The sequence below is a fragment of the Sinocyclocheilus anshuiensis genome, unplaced genomic scaffold (genome assembly GCF_001515605.1).
Source record: "Sinocyclocheilus anshuiensis isolate Anshui unplaced genomic scaffold, SAMN03320099.WGS_v1.1 scaffold914, whole genome shotgun sequence".
Lineage (NCBI taxonomy): Eukaryota > Metazoa > Chordata > Actinopteri > Cypriniformes > Cyprinidae > Sinocyclocheilus > Sinocyclocheilus anshuiensis.
In genome coordinates, this window is record NW_015539870.1 from 100,476 (window position 1) to 115,631 (window position 15,156).

General features: G+C 37.1%; 2 protein-coding genes across 3 annotated transcripts; one reads left to right on the forward strand and one right to left on the reverse strand.

Annotated features, from left to right (window-relative positions):
* The first annotated feature begins 1,356 nt into the window (after window positions 1-1,356).
* LOC107685175 (sushi domain-containing protein 6-like) lies at window positions 1,357-6,096 on the forward strand. The gene is made up of 5 exons (XM_016481688.1): window positions 1,357-1,542; window positions 2,908-3,015; window positions 3,613-3,810; window positions 4,375-4,516; window positions 5,211-6,096. The coding sequence occupies exons 2-5, from the start codon at window positions 2,922-2,924 to the stop codon at window positions 5,536-5,538; spliced, it is 762 nt and encodes a 253-aa protein (XP_016337174.1). The 5' UTR covers window positions 1,357-1,542; window positions 2,908-2,921; the 3' UTR covers window positions 5,539-6,096.
* Window positions 6,097-7,356: 1,260 nt separating this feature from the next.
* Window positions 7,357-15,156, reverse strand: LOC107685054 (hypoxia-inducible factor 1-alpha-like). 2 transcript variants are annotated; one of them, XM_016481501.1, is made up of 13 exons: window positions 15,110-15,156; window positions 14,224-14,308; window positions 13,989-14,101; window positions 13,227-13,414; window positions 11,714-11,820; window positions 11,347-11,494; window positions 10,825-11,039; window positions 10,565-10,701; window positions 10,386-10,481; window positions 10,173-10,303; window positions 9,058-9,169; window positions 8,840-8,953; window positions 7,357-8,745 (listed from the first exon to the last, which is right to left on the reverse strand). In XM_016481501.1, the coding sequence occupies exons 1-13, from the start codon at window positions 15,116-15,118 to the stop codon at window positions 8,737-8,739; spliced, it is 1,464 nt and encodes a 487-aa protein (XP_016336987.1). In that variant the 5' UTR covers window positions 15,119-15,156; the 3' UTR covers window positions 7,357-8,736. The 2 variants fall into 2 exon arrangements, with proteins under 2 accessions (XP_016336987.1, XP_016336986.1); XM_016481500.1 differs by having other exon boundaries at window positions 8,836-8,953.

Below are 15,156 nucleotides of genomic sequence, written 5' to 3' on the forward strand. Positions count from 1 at the left end.
TTTTTAACGTTTCCGATTTTGTTCCACGGTGCTCACGATCAGTACTGCAAATGCTCTCTGGAAGGGTACATTGTATTATAATATGGCTTTCATTTTTTTTTTTCTCACTTAGTGAGTCTCAATCTTAGATTGTCACTGCATTAAAACTAACGGATCGCTCATATTCTGCTGTTGACTTATTATAAGCCTGATAGGTTTCTAAATAATCTTGCACTGTATTTTTTAAGTTCGTCATCATAATTTCCTTTTTCATCATGTAGATAGTTTTAAAGAAACTTGTTTTAAAGGTGGAATAGAAGCATGAACTTTGTGCTCACTGCTGGCATTCTGAGATCATCCTGATGTTCCCCCATGTCTGACGGACTCGCTTTGGACTAATCATCTTCAACATCTATTTGAAACTGCTACTGACAGGCCTGTTTTTTTTTTGTGAAGTGTAAAATGGTTCATAATTGTTCATACTAGTTCTGTTTTTGTTTTTTCCTTTTATTTCAAAGTATTGTCATTTTGGTGGACAACTGATGTCAGAGTTCCCTCTATAATATGTGAATTTTTACTGGTGGTAAAATTAACTTTTTTTTTTTTCAAATACAGTTTTTAAACATGATCTTTCGGCTCCTTCATTTCACTCTTTAAGCCAGATGTGGTAGTATGATTTTGTTCTTGAGATGAACAGAACTGTTTCATACTTAGCACAGGATGTGTCATAATTTTTCTTGGTGATATGTGATAATTATCTAGATGGTGTGAACTGGGAAAGTACTTTCAGTGAACTCAGATGCATTTTATTAAATTATAAATAATGTTGAATAATTTCATAATATTTTATAATTTAAAAACTACAAGCAGAAGCTGCTTGTTCATATTTGATTAAATTAGAAATCTATTGTAATTTAACAAATAAAATATCAATACAGAATAGCTAGAGAGAAAGAGAGAGAGATAAGGCTGAACACCCCTGCTTTACAACATTAGATATGTTTAAATGCGCCTCTATGCGCCCAGAAATGCAGTCTAGTTAGGCTGCTCATAAGCTTTTGAGACACAGCCACCGTCAGTGCATATTTTCGCTCACAGGCGATGCATCCACCCTGTATTTTATCTCTTCTGTTTTGTTTCTGTTTTCTGCCTCTTCCTCAGATTTTAAGCCAAATGGGGAAGCGGGTGCGCTTTAGGTGTGATCGTAAAAATATTTGTATAAATAATAAAACCACAGTACTGCTTTTCCACAAATTGCTTTCGGTTTCCAGAATGTGGGCGGTCCGTTCTCGTCGCTGTGGGCGGGACTGTCGTGATCGCGCAGGCCGGCGACCAATCAGAGCTCGAGCTGCGCATGATAACTCAGCTGTGCGGTGAGTCATCTGACAGCTGCTCTGGAATAGATGCACTTGTTGAATCGTGTCCCATTCAGCCGGGGGTCACAGGTTGTGTGCTAAGTCATCTGAAATCTTTGACGGCTCCCTCGTGAATGAAAACACACTAAAGAACCGACTGGACTAGATCGATTTTATAACCTCACATCACCACGAGCTGCATTGCCAGGTGAGTTTCGTTTTGGATCAGACTTTAACATACAATACGATGCAACAATAGAGCTTTTGTGCACCTGTCTTCCTTTTCTCAAACCTACAGCAAGCGTGTGAATAGTGCTATTGAATCACACACGGGTTTTGTACAGTGTTAATAGTTAAAAGTGAGTGAAAATTGTTTTACCCCAATTTGTGACTGCAGATCAAAATAATTTTGTCACTACATTATATACACAAATATAATGGTGTAGTGAAAATCGTGTAGAGATGAATTGATATTTTTGTGACTGATAATGATTTTTTTTTGTTCCATAACCAATATGCCATATACAGAGGCTTTTTAAAATTGTTTTATTTCTGATTTTAACAATAGAATAAGTAAAATAAATAAATAAATTCATTAAAATTTTATTGAGACAGTACAAACTGCATTATAAATAATAAATAAATAAAATATAAAAATAAATAACATTCATGCCATTATTTTTTCTGCAAATCTAAATTTATCTTTATTTTTTCTTTGCATTTCATTTATTTAGTTGCTTTGCATTTATTGCATTTATTGATTGCTCCAATACTGATGATCTGAGAATCGATCAAACTGATTATTGTTCTAGTTTGTGGTCCATAGGATTGCAGTCATGACAGTATAACATAATATACCTACTCAATATTCTCCCTATGCACAGTATATATAATGCACAATACAACTTGCAGTATGCAGTTCACATAATCGTTGTGCAAAATGCACTTACTGCTGACACTCACATCAGTGTTCCACAGTTTAATAATGTATTTAGTAAAGGAGGTGGCGGCAAGCCGCCCATGTTGTGGTCTGTTTTGTGCCAAGCTTATGAGTGAAAATGTCAGGCTGCCAAGAAGGGACAATCCTGCATGTTACACAGATGACTATACCATTGCAGAAATCAAAGCAAGCGTTCAGTGTTCATGGTTCTGGAGTTGTTTTGTGTGCATCTTGCTCCACTTTGTGGCAAAACTGCCAGTCATTTTTAGACCACTATCGACTGACACCCTGACATTTAACGCCACCTTTGGTATGGGAAATTGCACTTTGGGTTGTGCAGGTTGTGCTATTCTTGGGTCACATGCTGGGTGTGGTGTGTGCCAGCTGTAGCAAAGCCAGCTGTAGATGCATCCCTTCTCTTTGTGTGCGACCACACCAACATGTGGTTAATGGTTTAAAACACCCTGTTAGTCACACATGTAATGCACTTAAAAATGCATCTTTGAATGATGCTTGCAATGCAGTAGATGCAAGACTCAGACCTGTGCATCTGTTCAGTAATGGAAACTGCTGATACGTGAATAGCTGCAGCTTCCTGAGCTCTGTCTTTGTGTTTGTGCGTTGTGTCAGCAGGACAGGTGTTTTTGATGTCTGCACAGCGATTGTCTCTCTGGCCATGTGTGCGTACTGCCCTGAGCTGCGGGGTTCTCTTGCTGGCTGCTCTGCCAGACTTCACCACAGGTATGAAGATTTCCTTTCAGCAACCCACATCTTCCTCTTCCAGATTACCAGCCACTAGTAAAGACTGTCAAATGATCAGTTTTGCAATAATCACTTATGAAACTTTGTATAGGCACTTGTGGGCCAATCAGTCTTGTTCAATCTATGAATCTATTAAAAAATAACACTCTTACGGTGAGCATGTTTTTAATTTCCAGATTAAAATTAATTTTGTTATTTTTGGGGGGGTCAAAATGTCAGGGTGATACAACTTTCTTGATCATAATGAAGAAAAAAATAATTAAATAAATGAAATGATTGAAAAGAAAATCATATGATTTTTTTTATTAATTATTAATAGTCATACTAATATTATTATATCTATTCATAATTATTATAACAATTAATATCATGTAATATTGTTTTATTAATTGTGTAATTAGTTTGTCAAAAAAAATGTTTAATTAGACAAATATTTTAACAAAATTGCTCCACTACTTTATTTGCAGAATGTCTGCCACCAAAAGTCGTGTAGTGCAACATGAATACAATGAGTACATGTAGGGGCTCGATTTGACCTTATCAGGGTCATTTCTAATTTATCTTTCTTATTTCAAGGCAAGAATTGCTCCCACCCGATTGTACCAGAACATGGAGGTTTCCGCTGTGAACCCTCTCCCTGTCGCGGTTTCCCTCAAAAGAGCATCATTCGCTTTTTCTGCGAGCCTGGCTACACTCTACCCAAAAGCCACCATAGGTCAAAGTGTGAGCATGGGAAATGGCATCCCAAAGTGCCCGTCTGCATGCCCCGACCAGGTAAGAGAAAAGAAGAAATGTTTATGCACTTGAAAACTTGACGCAACCACTGCAATTCAGCCATTTACCGTCTTTTGAAGCAAGAGACTGGAAGCAGCGTATGCAGATTTTCCATCTTGCATCAGTTGTCCATTAGATCTGTATTCTGAATGAACAAAAATGTGCTGGAGGAAGGCATTACAAAAGCAGAACCATTAATAAATGACCTAAATAAGCCCCAGGCACCCGGTAGTGAAGGAAACTCCTAAACTAAGGAAGGGAAAAAACCATGATGCTTCATTCAGCCACTCACTTCCTTGTCTGAGCTGAAACGTGTCATGAGAGGAAACCAACAGCTTGAGCAGGAAGTTAGCAAAGACACCAAACTAACCAGTATTATTTTTTTCTGTGATGCACATAAAGCCTTCGGAAACATTTGCATCATAGAATCCAAATCAAAGGATGTTATCCTCACTCAACCACTTCCAGAAACTTGCCTGGCATCCGGCCTTGATTTGTACGTCAGCTTGTTTTCAAGCTCTTTGCAATTGTCTTGAAATGGTTTGTGTGTTTTCTTTTAAACAGAGGGTCATCCTGAACAACCAGAAAAAATAGTCAACTCTATCCCAAGTGTGGCTACGACTGCTATTGGAGTGTCCATCTTCCTTCTCACCACAACGGCTTGTTTGGTCATCAAATCCCGTCTATTCTCCTGTCGAACGCAACGGTATGTAATTTCACTTGTTTTATCGTCCAAAAAAATGCAATGAAATGCACATGATACACAAACTTTCAAAAGTCTGGGGTCAGTAAGATTTTTGTTTTTTAAGAAATCAATACTTTCATTCCTGCAAGGATGCATTAAATTGATCAAAAGTGACAGTAAAGACAAGGTATAAACTCATAATTGTGAGATCTAAACTCATGATTGCAAGAAAATTATTAATTGGTAATTAGCAATTACCTTTTTTTTATTATTCCATGGCATAAACAAGCTTGACTTTTTCCCTTGCATTTACAAATTTCTATCTCACAATTAAGAATTTTCTTAATTGAGTTTATATCTGGTAATTATGCCTTTTTTCTCTCAGAATTAATGAGTTGAATTGTGAAGCTAAAAATGTGCAATTGAAAGAATTTTTATTCCGTGGCAGAAATAAACTTCCATAGAAGACTGGAGTAAAGGCTGCTAAAAATTCAGCTAATAAATTACATTCGGAAATATATTTAAATAGAAAAATTTATTTTAAATTGCAATAATATTTCACAATATTGCTGTTTTCACTGTTTTTTGATTAAAGAAATGCAGCCTTGATGAGCACAAGTGAATTCTTTCAAAAACATACTTCTTACAAAACCAGCCCCAAACGTTTGAACAATGCATATCAACATCACATTAACTGTTGTGTCTTTTTCATCAGGCGTTCCTCGGATCAGTTGGACCTTGTTGTCGATGGCTTACCTGTATCTCTTCCCACATACGAGGAGGCAATCTACAGCAGTTGGGGCCAGCGACTCCCGTCGTTCCGTGGACCCACTCAGCTCCTGCTGACCCAGGACGCATTAGAACACAGTCCGCTGACTTTGCTCATTCGCCCCGATTCCAATCGTTGCACTGACACAGCCAATCATAGCACAGATACTCCACCACCTCCTTACGAAGAGGTCCAATCACGATCCAGAGACACTGAGAATGACAGGGACGAACGGGCTTTGCAAAGCACACTTTCTGTTGATAAAAACAACTAATTACTGGACTTTAATGAACTCACCTTTAGCCTTTTGATTGTTCGTTTCCTTGCACAGTTTGGTTTTCCTAGGTAATGTGCTGCAATATTGATTATGTTAATGTTTTCACTGACCAGCTGGAGATGTGGCTACCCTCCGTGAGGGGAAACAAGGTGTTTTAAGGGGACTTTTATGATTAATTAATGACTTTTATTTAATGATGTAGGTATAGCAGCCATTTCCGTAAGAATGATATGCTGTGTAGTTACATTTTCAGGGTTATGATTTAAGATTAGCATGGAAATAATATGATTTCACCTCATTCAGTGTTTCTCAGAGCATTTAGATTGACTGAATGTAAGAAGCAGATTGAGATTGTGCCTGTTGACTGATGGATGTAGTATATTTTATTTAATTTTAATTCCTTCCAACTGAACAGATCTATTGTTAAATATTGCATTAACATATAGAACAGGGGAACAGACTTTAAGTATGCTTGCTGAATGTTTGAACAAATATATTGTATTTGTTTTTTGTTTGGCATTTTATGATATGTAACATTTACATCTTGTACATAATTCTGCACAATTAGTGTTTGTAAAAGTAATAATAATACACTTTATGAACTGAATGTTTGCTATTAAAAATTATTTTAAATCTTTTTAGGGTTTGTGAGTGGTGTTTCACACATATATTAAGATATATTCTGAGGTTAATACTCGCTAAAACTAACATTTTCAGTGGTTTACGTGTAAAGTTGTGGTCAACAACAGCGGACTAATGAGCTCTAATAGTGTCAAGCTTGTTAGCAGTTGTTTTCTGTCTAGTTTGAGCAGACAGATCAATGGTTGATTAAAAGTCATGACCCATAAGAGGATATCGTGAGGAATTTGTTATATAGAAACAAAGTAACAGCAAGATGCCTACACACTTATATTTGACCTACATAAAGCCTCTGTGAATTAACTTGATATCATGTAATGCTAAACTGGTTTCCTGATTCTGCACTAAAAGATGGCATATCTTCAGATGAGTTAAAAATAGCAAAACCAGCTAGCTAGCTGGTTCAATTATTACAATATGGAGCAACCTGAGGTAAAACTTATTCTTGCCCACTTGGCTACTTTTGTACTCTGATAAGAAAAATGTTTTACCTTGTAGAGACCGGCAGCAGGCCGGTCCGCATCTTGAGGTCAAAAGCAGTACTGCACACACGTGCTAGGAAAACAACGAGTGTTTTTGTGTTTATTAATCATCTTCATTAGAGATTGTTGGAATATAATGGGCTCTTTACTACATAAGCAAAATAACACCGCAATCTTTTACGTATTAACCACACGGTTTATACCAGTTTTGCCGTTGAAAAGTTCTGCATGGAAAGCATGATTATTGATGTCTATTAATATAGTTAATAATTACGAATTAGACATATTAGACGGTTGTCCGTGGTGATTGATACAAAACATCGCACTATGCTTTTTAATTTATGTACAAATATGATAGACGGGCATATGTCGGTTGCACAGCAACTCGCTAGTGCGTTTTTAAAACGCTGCGGAAGCTTTCGTTTAAAAAAAGTTTTAGAGACCTTTAAACTAAACTAAACTAAACCAAAAAACAGTGAGAGAGAGATCCTACATTCCCCCAGGTGCTGAGTTTTATGTTTTTGAACGCATGAACACGTGTGAACGGTCCCTTACAAACAATAATGTCCATATATTTAGACAGATATTATTCAATTAATATTGTGTATCAAAACGTGAAAAAAACAAAATCAAGGAAAGCTTTTAAAAGTTTTTAAGTCGGTATGTTTAAGAAAAAGCACACAACACTTGTGTATTGCATTTAAAATGTTTTATTTCTTTACCAGTCAATACAAGGTATAAGTACATTGGAAATAAATGATGCAAAAATACACAAGGTAATATAAAAAATAAAAAAAATTAAATAAAAAATACAGTCTAAGATATCTGAAGAGCTTTTATCCATATGAGAAAGGCATGTGTCTTATCGGACACTATTTGAATAAGGCCCCTTGAGTCACGTCTGTACTAGCTACAGAAATCAAGGGAATATATCTGATTCACAGTCAACTGAAAAAAAGCACCACACCTAATCCTGTATGCCACAATTTAAAAAAACTGCCTCTGCTGCATAAAAGATAGTCTAGAAACATCAACAAACGACAAAACTAAAGGCGATCGCTTGCTGCAACCACTTTCATCCAACTGATTAGCACATTTGTCGTGTTAGCATCTCAATCTTAGGATTCAAAAAGACATCAGACAAGGTTTTCAGTCAATACGACTGCAGCGTCAACACCATAGCCTCTTTGAAAACCATTACAGATCATTCAACATACTGGAAGTGACACAGGGTTGTAATTAAACACCAAAGACACATAAGTATAGATTGACTTACAAGCTGTAATTGCAAAAGTATATAAAATGCTTTATAAAAAGATGATCACCAATAGATTATTTGTTGCGTTTGTCAGCTATGGCCTCAGTGAATAATCTATGAACTCAAAAGCATGATCACATCCACTCAAAGTCAGCCCTTAAACTGCTCTAACCCATGATTCTAGACAGAACCGCTGTAAGAAATCCTCTCGTCAAGCTTCTTTCAGATAAACTTACAGTCAAGTGAGGTTATGCTTGAAGTTGATATTATAGGTTTAGATTAAGGCTACAAGTGGTAGAACAGCATGTTAACACTATTTCTAACATATCCTGACCAGTTTATCTTCGATTTCAAACACCCTTTGGCCACATTTGTGCTTTGGACGAACTCGGACTGAACGGCAGAAAACAAGGGGAGATCAGAGCACCATTATTTTTTTTTAGAAATGTCTGCTGAGAACTCATTACCAATCACTATATTATACTAATTCTACTAACTAAAGTCTATTTTGACTACTCTTGGTTATAGTATTTGGGCAAAAACAAATTAAAATAATAATAATAAAAATATTTGACATATAATGGACAGAGTGTTTAGGCCAATTGTCCTTCCTGTGTTTTGTGCGTAAAAGGTCACTCTCTGAAATACGTTATGTTGATACATGCGGAGCGTGGAAAGGGTTTTCATAACCCTCTTTGATAACGGTCACTGTAATTGCTGATGACTCGTCCACATTGTTTTCTCTTCAAGTAAGGGAGGGCATTGTTTCAGCAACAGGCCTCATCAAGTCAGGCGGGCGCGACAGGAAGGTGTCCCTCATGAGAGCTGTTAATGATAAAATTAAGATTCATTTATAAAAGCTTACTCGTTAACTTTTATTCAACAGGACAGGACTGTTTAAAATAAGTAGTGTACTTGCTGTGTCACACAACGCTTGGGCTCCACCCAGCAACGGGTCCCTGTCGGTCAAGAGCTGACTTCGCTTTTGAGGTGGCGGTTCAAATTCTTCCGAACCATCGTCGAATAAGGTATTCTGAAAAAACAAAAAAGAAATCACATATCATCTATACCAAGTATTTTTGTGTGAATAAAGTTTAAAAAGTGGAGGTCCAAAAATAACAGATCATTTGTCTTTACCAGTAATGTGTGGCTGAGCAGAAGCTGTTCCTCTATGGAGCCGCTCTTCGGTTTCTTCTCCCATTTGGCAGCCAGAATGGGAATGTCATCTTCCTCCTCATCTTCCAAACCTCTATTGTGGAGAAAGACATAAAATATGTGTATTATACACTACCGTTCAAAAGTCTGGGGTCAGCAAGATTTATTTATTTTTTTGACAGAAACACTTTTATTCAGCAAGGATACATTACATTGATCAAAAATGACAGTAAGCACATTTATAATATAAGATTTCTATTTCAAATAAATGGTGTTCATTTGAACTGGCTATTTATTAAAAAAGCATGAAAAAAAATGTATCATGGTTTTCACAAAAATAATAAGCAGCACAACTGTTTTCAACTTTGATGATTATAATAAAAAGTTACTTAAGCAGCAAATCAGCATATTAGAAAGACTTCTGAAGGATCATGTGACACTGAAGACTGGAGTAATGACTTAAAAATGTAGCTTTGTCAGCACAGGAATAAATTACATTTCAAAATATATTCAAAGAGAAAACAGGTATTTTAGAGTGTAATAATATTTCACAATATTACTTAGGGCTGCACAATTAATCGAATTTCTAATCGTGATTACAATTACGGATGCCACAATTACATAATCGTTCAAAGTCCACTTATGTTATTCTGCGTGCTTAAGATGTTTTTTTTTTCTTTCTTCAGGTTATCTTAAGGGTTTTTCCATTGTTTTAATTTTAGTATAACATTATAATACCATGCATTTTTTTTAATTTTTTTTTATTTAAAGAAGAAACCAATCTAATGTAGAGTTGACATTTGAGGCTTAATACTATAGAAAAGCAATAAAAGTTTTTCAGTTAATTAATAATCGCAAAAACAATTTTAAGGGCACAATCGACAATTATGATTTTTGTCATAATCGTGCAGCCCTAATATTACTGTATTTTTCATTAAATAAATTCAGCCTCAGTGAGCATAAGAGACTTCCTTTACAACATTAAAAAGATCTTACCAGTCCCAAACATTTGAACGATAGTGCATGTTACCATATTTGAAACAATCAAGTCATCTTGAAGAAACAAAATATGCTGAAATCATCATTATGACTCTTACCGTTTCCTTGAAGTGTTGGTCAGCATATCTGAAGGTGCAGCCGTTTCACTCTGGGGCAGGAAGGTCAACTGGAAGTCATCATCCATGGAGATATATGGAGCCAACATGTCCAAATCAAGCTCATCCATAGCCTGTCAAAGAACACCCATGACTTATCTTCTGAGATGTTTTAGACATGTTTGAAAGAGATCTTAAAACCACTTTGAGAACTACCTCTGACTGTCCTTTCAGAGTTATGCTCTCCTCCGGTTTGAGGGCGAAGAACTTCTCCACCCCTTCCGTCTCCATGGGCAGCTCTTCAGCGGGGCTCTGAAACAGACCCTTAAACGTCAGATAAACCATTCAAACCATCAAAAATACCCAGACAAACGAACAAAAACTCTCATACACACCGCAACGGGTGGAGATTTGGTGGGCCTGTCGAATATTGGAGAGAGGAGCTTGCGGAGTTCAGGCGTACAGAGGTCCTGAGGGCTTTCTGGGAGAATGTTGGGACTCGGTGGACAGCAGAAGGACAACTCCACACACTCTGTGAATAATATAAAGCACTATTAGGATGACATTACATTTGTGTAAGAATACACAACCAAATCGATTTTAGAGGACCAACAGCAAACATTCCCATTCTGTAGAAAAGCATGATTGTGAGCACCTGTTAGGGAAATGATAGTGTCTCCAGAGTGAGGTGCCAGCTGCAGTAACTCTTCTGGGTTCTCCTTCATCTGGAGGAAGAGCTTCGCAGTGTTGCTCTCCTCCTCCATGTCGGAGTCCTTCTCCTCCTCCAGCACGCTCAGCTTCTCAGCTCTGGGCTTTGGTTTCTCACAGGTCTGTTCTAGTGAGAACACAACATCTGCCTCTTCCACACCACTGCCAGAGAGAGAGAGAGAAACATCATTCACACCAGGGTTATTTTTGTTAATTGAAATTGAAACCATTTGTTGTGTAGGATATGAAAATTAGAAATGTTCCCTTTGTGACTAATTGAAATAAAATAAATTTAAACTAGAAAAATAAAAATTATACAGACATAAAAAAGCTTAAAAAAAAGACAACAAAATTAATAAAACGTAAAATAAACAAAATACCATTCAAAATATTAATGTAAACTATAATAGTATATTAAATTATACTAAAATACTAGAAACAGATATTACACCAAGTCTGATTGAGGTACCTGAGGATAAAGTTGAGGCAGACCACAGCCTCGGGTTGAGAGGTCCTGCTGTTGTAGAGGACAGTGGCTTGAGTCTCAGTCCAGACAAATCCTCCATTCTTAGCCAGAAAGCGGTAATGGCTGGTGCACACCTGGCCCTTGGAGAACACTGCAAGTAAGGAAAAGATAAGGAAGAGTTTAGCAGTTGGTCTTTTCTTCATTCTATAAAGAAAACATCAGAACACAACATCATCGTTGACACGGTCACAGAATTTTCAACAAATTAAGTTGATCACTGCGTGGGGTTATGGTTAATACTACTAAATGTATTGTGAAAAACTACGTTTGATTATGTCACGGAAATTAATGAAGACAAACTTAAACTTACAGATGTGTAAACTCCTGGTCACGTGATCAAAATCAAGGGTGTGATAAAACTCATAGGCAGACCGGCCAATCAGATCTTCGGGTTGGTATCCAACAAGCTCAGTGACTCTGTAAACACAAAGCAGTCAATCAATATATCAAGTCTCATAATTTTATTGCATATTTAAATACAATTTATTATAGTGATGCACCAAAATATTATTTTGACCAAAACCAAAACAAGAGTTTTCATTTAGCCAAAAACGGAAACCAAAAATAAAGTGTGGTTAAATTTGGGTAACTACACTGCTCTGCTGTTCAGGGTGTTGTGTCATCCCAAGTTAAACCAGTCTCCTTTGAATATTTTAGTTGAACCAATTTTATATATTGCTACTCTTGCATCACTTTATCACAAAATTTGGGGGCATTATTAATTCTTTCCACAATTGTTATTGCACAAGAGTATCCTTACACGGCGATGTCACATGAACAACTAATCTGCAATTTGTCAATGCTGGCAAATGACCATGGTATAAGCGGGCTAATGCATGGCTAGCTGTGCATTAAACAATTTTAATGTGCTTCGTGTCGGATGGTTCTTGACTTCCACGCCGTGCATTAAAATAGTTTAATGCACAGCTAGATGTGCATTAACCCTTCCTTAAACTGCAGTAAGTTCAGTAAGTGAGTCAGAATTTGATTCAGCAATTGTCCTGACTGATTCAGTGAGGATTCATCACTGATTCAAATAGGTAATTAGCAGTTTTCTTGTGCGAGTCTTTCAGGAGCCGGTTCTTTTAATGAATCATTCAAAGAGTCACTTGTTTGCGAGTTGGACTACACTGGTCTTGAAGCTTGTGAGGACAATTCAGCAATAACAACAAAAACAACAGTCATGCCATTATTTTGGACTGCAAACTCACATTCATAGCTCAAGAAAGCATCATTTCTTTTGCCATGGGGCTGAAGGTTCAACAGCAGTGAAGGAAACACTATATTTAGTTCATATGAATTTGCATCAATTTAAAAAGCCGTTTATGGAAATCTCCAGCATAAAATGTGATTGTTGTATCTAATCCCAACACTGAGATACTATAAATATACTGTGCCCTAAGTGCATGCCGAGAGAAAAACACTGGAAACCTGAGTCACATGCTTTCTCACACCATGAATGAAATCTGTCTTCAGCTGTCACACGTACGCATTTTAAAAACATCCAGTGAGAATAAAGCGTCCGCATCTACAAGGCTCATTTAGGTTTGCAGATAGAGTGAGAAATGTTAAGATTCATTTTTACATGTGTGGGTACACTTAACCATGAGAAGGAAGGCAAATTTGATTTTGAACACTGTATATCGCCGCTTCACAGAGGTGAACTGAGTGCACTCCTACACAGAGAAACTCAGCTGACCCGCTGTTATCAGGCACTGCGCTGTCATGAGATTTATTTTAACTTTTACGACCTCTGAGTGTGTGCTGTGTACTTCCGAGAGAGTATGCATGAGCATGTATTATTGCATTTAAATACATCTTACCGTCCGTCACATTGTGTGAAAGTCAGGTCCATGTTATGGCGTGTGAGGAAGGTGCTGCTGTCTAGTGGGAATTCAACGCTGGAGGGGTGAGGAATGGGTTCGCACAGCAAAGTCAGGAAGCTGCCAGCAGGGGGCGAGTTCTCATCATCGCCGCTGAACGTCTGCATGTGTCCTGTGCAATGAAGGACCTGGGAGAAGAAATTGAAAAATGACTGTTTGTACATGTCTCAATAAAATACAGATGACCAAGATGAAAACACAACACTGTGTAATATGACGTGCGAAACAAGCGGTCAGGCTGGACCAGTGCCTCCTGTCTTGGCACTGAATGTAGTTGGGTCTCTGCCTTCAGTGTATCTCTGCCTTCAGTGTATTTGTGTCCTGTTTTATGCACTCATGGGACTTGACCCCATAGCTCAACAAAGAGCCGGACTGATGTGAAGCGGTAATGATGATACAGTCCTGCATACCCCTCAGAGCAATCTACACCCGATAAAGATGAGCTAACAGGTGCTGCGTGTGAAAATAGCTAAAGGAAGTTCAACACCAGTATTGATTAAACCTTGTCGCCATTAAATGTTTCTAAAAACAAAACTAAAAAGCAGTGCACGTTGACATGCTGTACAATGTCACTTCTGTGAGTTTGAATGCGGCTTGGATTGTTTATGCACACTTTCTTCCTATAGTTTCCTGTCTAAAACATTCAATAGTCCAAACATAAAATAATAAGCTATTTTTACATAATATACACAGCTTGTGTACCTTCCAGGTTGCAGACTTGATATTAACTGTTCTTCCTGTGTGGGTGAGTGTGCTCTTCATCCGAAGGAAAAAATTATGTTTGGTCAACATCTCTGTCTTTTTCTTTGAAACACCTGAGGATGAAAAAAAACATTCTCCTTGTCAGTACACACAGAATATTAGACTTCAAAAAACTCAATACACAGTAGGTCACTGCATAGCAGCTAAAATTCAGTGAAAAGAAATCTTTTATTACCAGGTCTTGTGGCGAGGATGTCTCGCAATTCTTCTTGGTCACAGGGATGAACAAACTCATACACGCTCTGTCCAAGCAGCTCCAGCTGTACAACACCACATCAGAAAAAAAAAAAAGCAATTTAAGATAACTTCAAAACAATACAATGACACTAAAGACAGTATTAAAGAAAAAAGTCATTTATTTATTTAGCACATGAATTTATACAAAGTATGTCATACATGTAAACAACTTTTCTGCATTTAAAAAAAAAAAATTCCCCACCATTTACTGCATACTTAAAAACACTTTTTGGAACATGCATTGGACTGACTCACAGGAATAAAATCACCACATTTATGAAAAATGCAATTCAAAGAGTGAATGAGGGTCATGTGTATGAGATTTCATGCCTTTCCCATCAAATCGCCCACTATCATCCTTTAAATGCCTTTACTGTAACATAATTACGTTTTAATGGTCTAAATTATTTTAAAAGATTATTTTTATAATAACTTATAATATAACATTGCATAAATATGCACACACACACACACACACATATATATATCCTCAGTGTCATATCTGTTGGATTTCAGTACTTATTTCTTTTATTATTGCATTACTCAATACTAACCTAAATAAAACATTGTAACTCCCTCCTTTCAGATTATAGCACAACAACACATTAGACTGAATGTGTTCCCTCAGGAACAGAAAGGGTTTTAGTCACACACGTGACTTTTTTATGAACACTGTGCCTCATACCACAGCAGAGGAATCCAAAGTGACACTATTCCTGGGCCGCGTGCTGCTAGACTGCAGCCAACTTGTTTGAAATTCTCAACTTTGTGAAATTCACACTGTGCTGGTTTCAAGTAGCTCTTCAATATGGGGCAGGACTTACCTGTGTCATGCCGATGTATTTGCTGACACTCTCTGAGAGGAAGACCA